At 43.1% G+C, this 14,405-nt stretch overlaps 1 protein-coding gene across 1 annotated transcript in view; it reads right to left on the bottom strand.

The window, feature by feature from the left end:
- LOC136850625 (protein artemis-like) overlaps nt 1-14,405 on the bottom strand; it is a 100,383-nt gene that overhangs the window by 85,149 nt on the left and 829 nt on the right. Inside the window, exon 2 of the mRNA XM_067124323.1 lies at nt 1,149-1,401. Within this exon, the coding sequence (XP_066980424.1) occupies nt 1,149-1,401 (253 nt within the window). The remainder of the gene's footprint in view (nt 1-1,148; nt 1,402-14,405) is intronic.

Here is a 14,405-nt window from a genome sequence, read left to right on the forward strand (position 1 = left end):
TTGGGGACAAGGGGTAACTCTGATCCTATCCCCTTTTTAATTGTGTTTTTGTGGTTGTTGGGTCGACTACTGGAGGCAGTCTTCCCAATCCTTTTGCAAACTAACGCTTTAGGTGTTGGTTAGGTGGTTAGTAATGCTCTTTTGTCCTCTTTGTATGGGCTATGATCTAGTCACATTGTGGTCACGCCCCGTTGACAGATCATCTAGAAGTCGCCAGCTATATAGGTCACTACCTCGCTGGGGTCTCTAGTAAAGCAGAAGCAGACTAGAGTGACAGTAACCACTCAGTCAGCTACGCTATCAGATAAGGAACCAAAATAATTTTACCAATAATTGGTTTTTCCCTATTTCTTGGCTGTCTCTACCCCCTCCAAAGGTGGTATTCATTATATATATATCTGGCAGGTAAGTCTCATGAACAAAATGATATTTTAATGATAAAATAAAGTTTGTTCATACTTACCTGGCAGATATATATATTTATATTGCCCTCCCTCCTCCCCTCAGGAGACAGTGGCGTTAGAAAATCTGAATAGAAAATGGAATGGTTCCTGATACCCGCCTCCCAGCGGCGGGAATGGGTACTAACCACCTGACCGGCCACTGCGTGTGCCGCGAAATTTGAAATTCTGTCGGACCTTCGGAGAATACAGCTATATATATATCTGCCAGGTAAGTATGAACAAACTTTATTTTATCATTAAAATATCATTTTACTAACGATTTGCAAACATGTAAAATCAATGTATAAACTTAAAGAGAAAATATGATTAAAATAAATTAAATGAAAAAATTACAATTTAATGGCTGCAGCACCTGAAACCATGGTATATCACACACTGAGACAGTAGTTCTAATCAAAGTAAAGCCATCAACACATGCGCAGTACCACACTCTTTTCTTTCCAAAATTTTGTTAGTTCAATTGGGGTGCATCTTCAGCACCAGGAAGTATGGAAAATAATTCAGAACTAGAACCTTTGTGTTTACTAGTCTCAGATCTATTCACAGAATGTTATGTACAGTAAAATATTCACAGAATGTTCTGTACAGTAAAAAGTAAGTCAGAAAACATATCAAACAGCAGTGACACTGAACTAATTAAAATCTTAAAAAAAGTGATTAAGGAGAACTGGCTCCATAACTTACATAACAGAACCAGGACAATGTCCTGCAGGTATCAAAGTAACACACAGTTGGTGACTCGCTTCTTCAGCTACATTAGGTACAGTGATTTTTACTGGCTCCTCAGGTGGAAGTGGTCTAACATATGGGTCAAGAGGTCGGTGTCTGATAGATGCTTGTAGGAAACGAGCAGTGATGTGAGAGCAATACAAATACACCCCACTATTACTCTCAAGATGATCCAAGAACTGAGGAGAGCTAAGCCCAATCATATGATCTGAAATTATAAGTTTATATTAATATACAGCAATTACATAAACTTTTTACAGTCACAAAGTAAATGAAAACAAGCCATGAAAATGAAATGGAAGCCATGAAAATGAAAAGGAAACTTTCAAAATTAGGGAATACTTATATCATTAATAAATAGTCTGTGATATACCTATACTGTAGTATCACCCTGATAAAAAAAACCAGATGGGCACTTTTTTTTTTTCTTTGGCATGAGGGACTGAACAGGGGAGGTCGAGCTGGGACTTTGATGAAAGGCTCTGGTTTTTATTTTAAAATTTTGTGACTTGTTCCTGGGAACATAAACCACCATTTTTTATGACAAAGACTTAGTCCTGGCAATCTGAATCTCCACCCAGGAATGCCAAGCTCTTGGTTAAGATCGTGAGCCGATGAGCAACAACTCCTGTAACCTCATGTACAATCTGGCATAGGGAACCAAGACTGGTAGGAGCCTGAGAAGGAATGAGATGTATCTGAACTCTTGCTCAGCAGCTGGTATTTCAGTCATTCAAAATTGATGGGTTCTGATATCAGCTACCAGCATTATAGCCCATCCAGCATGTACTCTGCCTCGCCGCAGTCTAGAGGAAGAAATAAAGCAAGGAGGGAGAGAAAGCCAGCTGCTTATCTATTTAACTTCCAGCCTCTTATCATCCATGTACCTTAGGTAAGATGTTTTTTAGTCTGAGAAGAGATTTGAAACTATACTACCTGAAGAGCAGCCAACACAGGTCCTACGAAGACTGGTCCTGCTAAACATCTGCACTCATTACCTGTGACTATGGATGGTCCACTGACTATCTTTGAGAGCTCTTGCCAGGAGCTGGATGCCCACCCTCCTCACAGGATGAACTGTATGTCTGCTGAACTGCTAGATGATCCCAGAAAGAAAGTGTTCTGGAAACCACTACCTTGTGCCTCCCAGTACCACAAAGAGACCCTGACACTTTTGCCTAGGAGGCAAGGCCAGGTTCTCAAATATAATGCTGTAGGGCTTCCACTGGGCATAAAAGCATCTCATCTGACTCTTCACTACCATATTCTTGGAGGGAAGGGACCAAAAAATTTTCATGTCTCTTATCAGCAAATGACTGTTCTGTGTTTTTAACAAACTCATAGACGAGTCAAATAAGATACAAAAAGCAGTCTGTCAACATGGTAGGATGAGGCTAAGTTGGTAAAACTTTTCAAAGCTTCTGTGAGTACTGTATGGACAACTCAATAAAGGAAAAGAAGTCAATGCCCTCCACTTGGATGACCTGGCTCATGGCAGAGCAATATGCTTCACCATAAAGACTGAGAAGAGTTTGTCTCAATGAAACTCTTCTCAGTCTTTGTGCTGCAAAGTAATTCTAACCAGATAGAGAACCCATCCACGACATCAATTGGAGAAGATGGTCCACTCCCTGTACATGATAGCTTAAACTAAACCACAGTGACAAACACTCGATGAATCAGACTGGCAGGAGGGAAGGTAAAGATATCCAGATATCCCATCAGGTGCTGGGGGGGCATTTTACAAAGCATTCTGGGGTTTGAAACAGAAGAGAACACCACCAGGGCCTTCAGAAAGATCACTTGAAATCAGCAAAGCTTGAAAAGCTTTTTCCCATGGAAGAAGGTAGGGACCAATCTGTCTAACTAATTGTCCCTGGCAGTTCAGCTGTTCTACCAAAACATTCCTTCTAGCCACAATGTACCTGGCTAACAGTTCAGCAGTGAGGCAAAGTTCCCACACGTAAATGTGCTTCTCAAACTGGCAGAGATGAAGGGAAATACTAACCACATTTGTTGACATAAGCTACTATGGTGGTGGTGTCACTCATCAAAACTACCATTTGACCCACCTAAGGTGTGCTTACCTGGCAAGAGAGCAACTGCAGATAGTTACTGCCTCTAGTCGATGCTCCCCTTGACCTGTAGTGGGTGTGGCTGTATAGCCCAGAGTCACCCCTACGTAAGTGGGAACTTTGCAGCAAGGGAAGTACACACGTGGCTAGCAAAGTTAAAAAGAGATGCTGTTGTCCCGGCAGCAGACCAGAATAAACCAACAACACTTTTATCTACACTGTAATAAAAACCACCAACCAAACCACTAAAATCTGGCGGACACTCTAGGTACTACGTATCCCCCAGCTTCCCATAATCTCAGCACCTTATGCCAAGGCAAGGGACAGTAGAGGGACAGAAGGGCCCCTATGCTTTCTCTTCCAATACTATGCCAGCCACGGATAAAGGTTCCAATGTACTGCAATTTTCAAAAGTAGTCTCCAAGTCCTTGCGGTAATGTGCAGCAAAGACTGACTTGCATCTCCAAATGATTGATTGAAGGATACTTGAAAGATATATGTCTGAAAGCAAGAGGTAGCAACGGTCCTGACCTCATGGGCTTTCACTTTAAAGATTGGCAAGACGTCTTCTTTAATCTGGGAGTGAGATTATGACATCAAGCTTCTATGTTTAAACACCGAACTAAGCATAGACCTATAACCCCTGAAAGTGGAGATCAAAAGCTTCGTGGTGGTCCTCAGGTAGAACAAGAAGTCGGCTACCTAACTTATAGACGTCTCAGAAGAAAAGACGCTACGGTGGCTGCACCATCTTCTGAAAACTGTCCACTAGGACTGGCAGAGTTTGCTAGAAGATCGACTGCATCCAGCAATAGCTTCTGCAGCCTGTCTCAAAAAACCCTTCGCTCTGACACGGTGCCTGACGGTCTGAAGCAACTAGGGCCATCAAAACAACTTGGTGGGATGCAAACTTGTTGATCACCTCCATGATCATACCGAAGGGAAGGAAAGCGTAAACATAAAGACCTGTCCTATCCAAAAGCATGGCGTCTGTCGCCCATGCAAGAGGGTCTGGGACAGGGGAACAAAAAGCGAAGAAGAAGGTGGTTCCTCAATGTGGCAAACAGGTCTATGGCTGGCATACCCCACAACCTCCATAGATTGTCGCAGACTAGAGGATCCAAGGTCCACTCCGTCGTAAGTACCTGTTTGAGGCAACTTTACTTGTCTGCTAAGACATCCAGCCTCCCGTGGAAAAAACAAGTCACAATCGACATCTGGTCCTGTTCTGCCCAGTGACAGAGCTCTTTCACCGACTCATCAAAAGAGAAAGAGTGGATGCCTCCCTGCTTTCACATGTATGAAAGAGCTGTCGTGTTGTCAGCATGGACTGTTGCTGTTCTGCCATGAACTAGGGCTGAGAAGGACTGGAGACCCAGGTGAATGGCCTTCTGCTTCTTTACATTGATGTGGAAGTTTCTCAGGTCTTCTGACCACATCCCAGACACTTCCTGACTCCCAAAAAGAGCCCTCCACCCTAGATCTGAGGCGTTGGAGTAAAAGTCTAGGTCGGGGCTCAATGGAATCTCCTGTGCTGGAATCATCTGTGATTTCTGGCTATTGACTAAAATGCCTAACTTCTGTGTCAGGTGAAAAGTGTTTATAAGATCCTGCACTCTCTGTTGCTCACACACAATCCAGGGATTGTGTATGTGTTCCTCAGGCATTCTAGTCAAAGGAGACACCACTCAAAGGTTCACATACAGATGGTATCATACAGTAGTGACTAGTCACACATGATCTGAGCAAGAAGGTAGCACAGATTTCTCTCTAAGTACCTCAGCAGAAGTATGAACAAGGAAAGCATCTGAGAGAGCCTTGTAATTTGGATCAATACTACCTACAGCATACATCCCATCTGCAGGTATGCATATGCCATTAACACGCAGGAAAGGGCTCTTTCGAAGTTCAAAAAAATTTCTTGTGAGAGGCCTTCCAAGACAAGACCTCTTCTTTCCACGGATGGAGACAGAAGACAAGGAGGAAGAAATGCACTGAGATTGGATACAGCGTTAGACTCTTCTCTGTGCACCTTGGCAGAAATATGAAGATGGGAAGAGTTGGGGCCATTCCCTGTTTTGGAGGTAAATGGAAAGCCTGGTAAACGACAAGGCTTAGAGAACCCAGCGTCAACTCTACTTAAGGCAGATTTCCCACCTGCAGGTGAACATATACCATCACCAACCCCCTAAGAAGGGGGAACTCACTCGAAGTCCAATAGAACTTCACCGAACTTCTTTTGAGAAGATTTCTGTGACCTCCTCCTATTCCCACGGAAGGAAGAGTTGGATAATAACAAGGAGAAAAAGCTCAAAGACACGTCTTATTCTCCTCGTGAAGCAGCACCTGAGTACAGCCTCTACTCAATACCTCAGGATATCCCTAACTGGTTACACCAACACCAAGGGCATAAAGTGACCAACCACCTCCATGTCCTTCACACTCCGTTGACACTTGTTTTGACTGCGGATATCAGAGAGGAGCTAGAGAGAAAATGAAACGGGAAGCGATATGAATTAGAGAGTAGGGGAGGAAGATAAGTCAAAGACTGAATATATGACAAATTGGATGGATGATGACCAGCAAGACATGATTACACTGGGAAAAGTAAATTTCCACAGTGTTTTTAAGCATCTGAGCGCAATACCAGATGCAGTGGGTAATTTGGATAAAAATGTTTTATACTTAATTCAAACACAAAAAAACTGGAGGGAGTATACTCTGTGACAACAGTCATTGCTAAAGGGCAAAATACATAAGTGGCAGAACGAGGATGCTTAGACGAATGAGTGGAGTGATAAAAAGCGACAGGATAAGAACTGAATACAGTGGGGGACTGAGATGGTTTGGGCACCTAACGAGACAATAAAGAAGAGAGATCATGGAATTGGAAGTGATAGGGACATACAAGAGAAAAAGGTCTTAGAGATGATAGAGAGACTGCATTTGCGAAGACGAGACAAAGGAACAGGCGGTGAGAAGTCACAAGACAAAAAGAGCTACAAGAGGTTCATTAAAAACACCAACCCTGACCAAGGATTAAGCGGGGAATGTAGTAGAACAGATCATGAATTAAACAGCATGCCATCTCAGTGAAAATGAAACAAATATGTACATACTTCTCAGAGCACATGGGACATTTTCACCCGTGGATATCATCTGACTTGGTAGATAGATTTAAAAGGAACATCTGGCAACCTATCTACTAATGTCATTTAGCCATTCTAATTTCACTTCAACAAAATAACCCCATTAAAAATATTTATAAATATGGCATTAAAATCACTAACTATGAAAAACACCCATAGAGATTAGGCTACTTATTAATACTTGTAAACCATTTGAAGTATAATTTTTATTTGGTTGAGGCAAAATATGCACACGAATAAGGGAGAGTCCACAATGTGCCTAACTTGCTTTTAAGCCAGATCACTCTTCTTCCGATGCATAACCCCCCTCTCAGCAGTGTGGTGTAAGTGTGGAAGATGTGAACGAATGCTATTACCTCCTCTACTCCAAACCTTTTCCTGTTACAAAAATACATCTTACCCCTACAAAGGAGGACATAAGGTGCCACACTCAATCACCCAAGCCCCTCACACCTCTGTTCTTCACACTACTGTATTCATCCAAGGCAAAATAAAATATCCAAAGCAAAAATGACATTTTTATGATAAAATAAAGTTTTATATATACTTACCAAGTAATTTCATTGCAATTAGTTTCACTTAGCAGCTAACTTACCAAGTAATTACATTGCTGATTCCCACATTGATGGGAGTTGGGATGCATGTACATATCTACCCCAAAACATTAGGAATGGTAATGAATCTGAGAACAGAAAAAATTGCTAGCATTAATATAATGCTTGCTGTTTCCTCACCAGATAAGAGAGCTGCTGCAGGAAGTCCTGCCTCTGGTTGGCGCTCGTCTTATCGTATAGCGGCGTGGTGGTAGAGCTGTGGGTCACCTACTACACTATTTCAGTGGGTACTTTGCAGCAAAGGACAATTGAGCTTTTCAGTCGAGAAACATGCCAAGTGCCATTTTTAAAATATAATAAATTAAATTAAAAAATACTTTGACCAGGATGGCGCTTGGCATGTTTCTCGACTGATAGCCTCAATTTCAATTTCTAACAAAGAATAACATGCTGCCCCTGCCCTGGGTGCAGTACAAAATATATAACCAGAAAAGACATAGTCACCTAAACCACAAAAGATTAAAAACCACCACTCAACCATAAAAGAACTGGAGGGTACTCATGTACTGCAATTATGATAAATTGTCTCTATTTCCTTTAAATAATGGGATGCAAACACTGACTCGCACTCCCAAAAAGTCACCTGTAATAAGGAAGAGAGAGATAAATTATGTTTGAATGCCAACAAAGTGGCTACAGCTCTTATCTCATAAGCTCTCACTTTACACGAGGGAAAAGCATCATCCCCAATCAAGGAATGAGCTTCCAAGATGAGGTTTCTGAGGAAGAATGCCTGCATTCTTTGACAGTGGATGAGAGGGGTTCTTGACCAAACACCATAAGGCATTTGAAGGTCCACGCACTCCCTCTGCTCTGTGAAGGTAATACTTCAGATCCCTCACAGGACACAGAGTTTTCTCTTCTTCACCTGGACCTAAAATTTCAGACTATTGATGATAAAAGAACGAGGCCAGGGCTTAAAAAGTGTCTTAGCTAAAAACCCCAAAAAGACAACTCTTCTACCCACTGCATGGATTTCACTTGCCTGTTTTACTGTCACCAAGGCTACTAAGAAAAGGGTCTTCCTAGTCAAGTCCCTTAACAAAACTGAGCGCATAGGCGCAAATCGAGGGTCGGACAACCATTTACGAACTACATCTAAGTTCCATGGGATTACTGTACTGCTACCTCCTTCTGTTTCGTGGTGTCAAAAGATTTAATGAGATCCAACACATCTTAATTAGAGGAAAGATCCACTCCCGTGCGTCGGAAGACAGAGCTTAACATGGCCCTATAACCTGTGATTGTGGAAGTAGACAGGCTCCTAGAGGTTTTCTAATACAGCAGAAAATCTGCTATTTCTAATACAGATGTCTGGGTAGATGAAATCCCATGCCTTCTGCACCAGTCTCAAAATATTACCCACTTAGCCTCATATACTCTGTCAGAAGACTGCCGTCTGCACTTGGCAACAGCTTGCGAAGCTGATCTTAAAAAACCCTTCTTTCCAAGAAGCTTCCTGACAGTTTGCAGCCTGTCAGGGCCAGAGTAGACAAACCATGATGTGGGGCTGTCTGAGTAGATGAGGTTTTTGAGGTAGCAGTCTTGGAAAGTCCGCCAGCAGGTCGAGAAGGTCCGGAAACCACTCCTTTGTTGGCCAAAACATGGCTACTAAAATCACTGATACATTCTGATGAATCTGAAATTTGTTTATTACCTGCCTCACCATACTGAGAGGCGGAAAGGCATACAGGTCCTTGTTTGACCAGTCCCGAAGCATAGCATTTGTTGCCCATGCTAACGGATCCAATACTGGCAAACAAAACAGTGGGAGATGATTGGTTTCTGGAGGTAGCGAACAGATCTAGGATGGGTTTTCCCCACAAATTCCATAGATCCAAGCAGACCTATGGATCCAGGGTCCACTCCGTGGGTAAAACCTGCTTCTGGAAGCTTAATTTCTCTTGGATGAAGAGGATCAGAAGTTTGGCGTAATTTTTGTTTCACCCAAAGAAGGCCTCTTGCTATTTCGCAAAGGGAGAATGAGTGCGTTCCCCCTTGATTCTTGATGTACAACAAGGCAGTTGTTCTGCCTGAGTGGACTGCCACTGTCTTGCTGCACATTTCTGACTTGAAAAACTGTAGTCCTCGATAAACCGCCTTCAGTTCTTTGTCATTAATATGCCAGTTCCTCTGATCCTGGGGCCATGTCCTTGCTCCCTACAAGAGCTCCCCAACCTAGATCCGACACATCTGAGTACAGTAGAAGTCTAGGTTGGGGTTCAAAGGAAAGAGAAACCTCCCTTCCGACATTCTTCCTTCGAAGCTCCACCAGAGCAGGTCTCTCTTTATTTCGGGTGTCACATGGAACACGAATGTGTCAGGGTAATTCTTCCTGTCCCAACTGATCCTTAAGAAAAACTGTAGTGGTCTCATATGTAGTCTGCCTGGGAGAACAAAATGCTCTATGGATGATAATGTCCCCAGAAGGCTCATCCATTCATTGGCAGAGCAGTATTCGAGAGTAAGAAACTTGTTTACTGTCCTCAGACAAGACTCTAATCTTTTTGGGGATGGAGAAACCCAAAACCCCAAGAGTTTATCATCATTCCTATATAGAGAATCCATTGAGAAGGAGTATGCTGGGATTTCTGCATGTTGACCATCAAGCCCAGATCCAAGGCAATGAGAAGGGTCCTCTGAAGGTCCTCCAAACACTCCTCTCTTGATTGAGCCCGAAGGAGCTAATCGTCTAGATAGAGGGAGATCTTGATACCCATCCGATGGAGCCATTCTGCGAGGGGAGCAAGAATTCTGGTAAAAATTTGTGGAGCCATCAAGAGACCGAAGCACAGAGCACAGAACTGGAACACTCTGTTCTCATATGCAAACCTGAGATACTTCTCGAGTCCAGACGTATAGGGACGTGGAAGTATGCATCCTGCATATCTATGGATGTAATCCAATCTCCCTGGCGAATGGATGACAGGATGGTTCGGTCTGTCTCCATCCTGAACTCTGTCTTCTGGATGAAGACATTCAAGGCATTGACGTCCAGGATGGGCCTCCAGCCTCCTGACACCTTGGACACCACAAACAGACGGTTGTAGAATCCTGGGGAGTTCAATTTCTCGACTAACTCTATCGCCCCCTTCCTGAGGAGAGACAAAATTTCCTCTGAGAGGGCTAAAAATCTCTTTGAGTCTATGGAGTAGGCTGTCAACACTACTGGCATGCTGACCAAAGGAAGCTTTTCTTTGAGAGGGATGGTGTAACCCTCTCGGGACATTTATGATCCAAGGTTCCGCCTCCATCTCTCCCAGGGGAGAAGGAGTCTGGCTCCTACTGGAGTTCAGAGGACACAGTTCTCACTTACGGGAGGAAGCTCTAGTCGAGGATTTCTTAATGGCACGTGGGGAGAGAATGTCCTAGAAGCAAGAACGGACATATCCTTAAGTGGCCTAGAAGACTGGGTCAAAGATCCTGGGTGCTCTTCTTCTGATGATATCCCCAGAAATGTAGCCTGCTGGAATAAATGATGATGGTCCAGAGGGAAAAATAGGAGTGCCAACTTCTGCGAGGGAGTAACTCACAGGTGTAAGAACACCATAGTTCCTTCTTTTTAAGAACTCCCATTGTATAAAGGGAAGCCAACTCTTGGGAGCCATCCTTGATATCTTCATCTATACATGAGAGTACCCCTAGCCAGGCAAGACAGGGCAGTCCTTAATCTTCCAAGCCAGAGTGCACACCGCCCAGTCAAGGAAGCTTAACACTTCAAAAACTTTAAACAAGTTCTTAAGAAGATGGGCTAATTCTAAAGAACTGAACAATCTTTCCTGAAGAAAAGGCAGATCTTTGAGGCGAGTCGATCAACCAGGAGAAGTCCCCCTGGGAGGAAGCAAACACTCCCAAGGGAAGGAGCTTCCCCAGTGGCGTATGACAAGTATCTCCTCTTGGATAACCTGGAAGGAGGAAAGCTGAAGATGGCTATTCCTTGATCTCTCTTTTCTGCCAGCCATCCATCAACATCACTCAAAACTTTCTTTGCCAAGGAAGAAATCACCAACTTGGGTAGCTTTGCAGATTCAGAAGTCTGCAATTCCATTAGAAAGGCAGGAACGGGTGAAGACGAAGCTGCAAGTGAAAAGAAACTTGGAAAGGCAACAAGAAGATACCTTAACAGAGAAGCATAAGCCGATGGGTGAGTGTCCTGAACAAGCACATCATCTTCCCCATCAGAGGATACATGAGACAAGGCCAAGTCAGGAGGTTGGGAAGCTGATGGAGCCTTCTTGAGTAGGCTCATAATGCTGTCCAATTTGCTTTGTATAAGGTCCAACACTGTGGGCGCCTGTGTACTAGCAGCAGGCTTAGCCTGAAGGCGCTGGGTGCTTAACCATTTGAGCCCCAACCAAAGAAGACGGAGCTGAGAGGCTGACAGCAGAAACTAGACAATTGGTCGAAGATGGGCACTCTGCAACAGCTGGACGTATGGGTGTCACTGAGCATTCATGCATCAATGGACACTTGGGAGCTCAGGGACTGAAGGGTGATTGGGTGCTTAGACATTCTAGGGCGGTTGGGCAATACCGGGTGCTTGGCACCCAAGGAAACTTCAGAAACCGAAGGGAGCTCAGGCGCCTGAGGAACCTTCGACGCTGGAGGCCGCTCGGGAGAATTCACCTTGGAAGATGAGGAGCGCTTATGAGAACGCGACACATCCACAGCACATCTTGTCAGAGGATATGATTTGTCCTCAAAGCGCCATTGGCGCCTGGGACTAGACTCCTCCGAACTTGACGAAAGACGGTGTACATCCAAAGATACACCTTTCCAGGGGTGCCTGGCTGCAACCTGGGTTTCAGCAACAGGTTCAACTGGGGGGGGGGGGCTACCCATGGGCAGACCCCACCGACCTCCCTTAGGCTACCTGTCTGACTCCTCCCAGGTTTAGGGGAATCTGTCATTGGCCTTTGCCTAGGAGAATTGGCAGGATGGGCAGCCACCTCCTCCACTAACACTTCACTAGCTACGAATCACTTTGTCCATTTAGACTTTCAGACAATGCTAATTGGGCAATGGATTCCACTATCAATTCGAACCTCTTATCAATCTTCAACTTGAGACTAGCAATGGGGTTGGGTTCGGAAGCAAGAGAGCCAGGTAAAGGAGAGGGTTGCACAGTTGGAGAACTGGGGGGTGGGATTCACGGAAATTACAGGAACATCATCGACATTAATCTTACCATTATCATTAGAATTAGGAGATTCCTGGCTGGCTAAAGACTTACAGTCAAGCAGTCACCTTCCTCTTCTTATTCCTAGCCAGTTCATTCAAATGTGACCTCAGTCTTCCACTTCTTACTGTCCCAGTCAGAACACTCATTATTACATCTTAAATCCACTGATCATACCTGTCCCCTACAGTCCGTGCAGGTCTTATGTGAATTGTAAGATTCTTTAGTCAAATGAGTATTGCAGCCTTTTCTGCAATACCTAAAGCTAGTTGAACTCGAGTCTGACATTACTAAGTCAACTAAAAGTCATGATCAGGAAAAAAGTCACAATTGGGAAAAAGTCACAAATTCAATTAATAATCTTTCAAAAAGAAACCTAACTCTATCTAAGTATGCCGCAAGGCTACCAATGAAAGAATACTTTACCAATCGACGAAAGGACAACGGAAAAATAATGAATTTCAAAACAAAGCTGCTGCTGCTAATAACTGGTGTATAGCCATCAGCCAGCAGAAACAAACTGGAGCTCTTTTGCTAGTTGTTCCTCTCTTTCCATGAAAGTGGGCAGGCACCAGTCACCTACCCAAAACAAACTACCGTGACCCAAAAATTTCAAAATTTAGCTGCCAAGCGAGTGAAACTAATAGCAGTGTAATTACTTGGTAAGTTACTCATATAAAAACAAAAGTTCCAACTTTCCCCTCAGCAGCAAGAGGTACTCACTTGATGGAAGCTCAGATAAAAGGGACTGGTGGCTGCAGAGAAATGAGGGCCTTCCCCCTCACCTTCCTACCAACCAGTTTGAGCTGAAGAATACTCCTATATATAAGACCAAACCCAGATATAGTAATTGTTTTTCAATTCAGTCTTGTCATTGATTATCTGAGGGTTAGGTGTTCCTTCAGTTTGCCTATTACAACATAAGATTACTAAAATGTTTCTTCTTGGCGGGGGAGGGTAAGAACATTCAAAGCCTGGAACTCTTTTGTTAATGCTTGTGTTTTACCAAAGACCGTGGTTTGCCTTGCTGCCAAAGTGACAAAGGCAAGCCAGTGCTGCGCTGACAATATTCATTTCAATAATTGTACAGTACCTAGTCTACTGATGGGTTAAGGAAACAACACCAAGATACATAGCCTGCTGTAAAGGATCTGGAGGATATGGAGACCTTTGAGGTACAACCCTACAACAGACTGAAGACATCGTGCTGTGAATTAAACAAGGCCTTATGACTGGTTTTAGAACATGGAACCCTCAGTATGGTTAAATTATGATGTAGCCCTCTCACTTTAGAATACCCCAACTAACAAACTCAGTTTTCAATAGCTGCTGACTAAAACTTCCCTAGTGAACAATGTAATTTTTTCCATTTTTTATGTGATCTGTTGAATTCCATTGTAGAGGCCCAAGAAAGATATTTTTCAATTATGCTTTCCTTGTTTGAGGATTCATAACTTGCCAATACGAAGCCTCATTTTTGACAGAAATGACCAACATACATGTTCAAACCCTACCAAAAATGACTGGAAGACCCCACATGTCAGCATCCAAAACAATTATGGGTTGAAAGAATAATCTTACTTGGCCTGGGCTACTATTAGAGATAGCTACTGTAAGGGTGTTATAGTGGGTTAAATATGCAGGTTTTACTTTACTTTAAACTATTATTTCCTATTGGAGTTTATGCTGTGTTCTTTAGCCTCATTAACATGATTAGCCTAGTATAAAACTCGGCTCAAATTATGCCTAAGGTATTTACCACCTTTAGCTTATGTTTTACAATTCATTCCAATGGTGCTGGTACTAAACACGGCACTCATGGGAGTGGCGCCGGTATTAAGATAAAGTTTACAGAGGAAAGGAACGAAGGCCAGGAAAGTCAATCATCAAAACATGGGAAATGATGTTTTCACATTCAAAATGTGATAGCCTAGTGGTTTACAATATAATTTTACCATTATGAATTTCTGTCAGATACATAATATTCATTGCATTCACATAAAAACCAAGGCCATCAGAAATGCCTCAGTCATTACCTATGTTGGCCTACTGTAAGTCAAAATCACGAGGCCTAAAAATACCAATGTTACTGCAAATATTTTTGACTTTAAATTATCACTAGTATTTTCAAAGCCATGCAATATTCTGACCTAACCATATGGTAGATTTCTGCATCCTATAGGCTAAGATTACCT

Source organism: Macrobrachium rosenbergii, chromosome 22, assembly GCF_040412425.1.
Source record: "Macrobrachium rosenbergii isolate ZJJX-2024 chromosome 22, ASM4041242v1, whole genome shotgun sequence".
NCBI lineage: Eukaryota > Metazoa > Arthropoda > Malacostraca > Decapoda > Palaemonidae > Macrobrachium > Macrobrachium rosenbergii.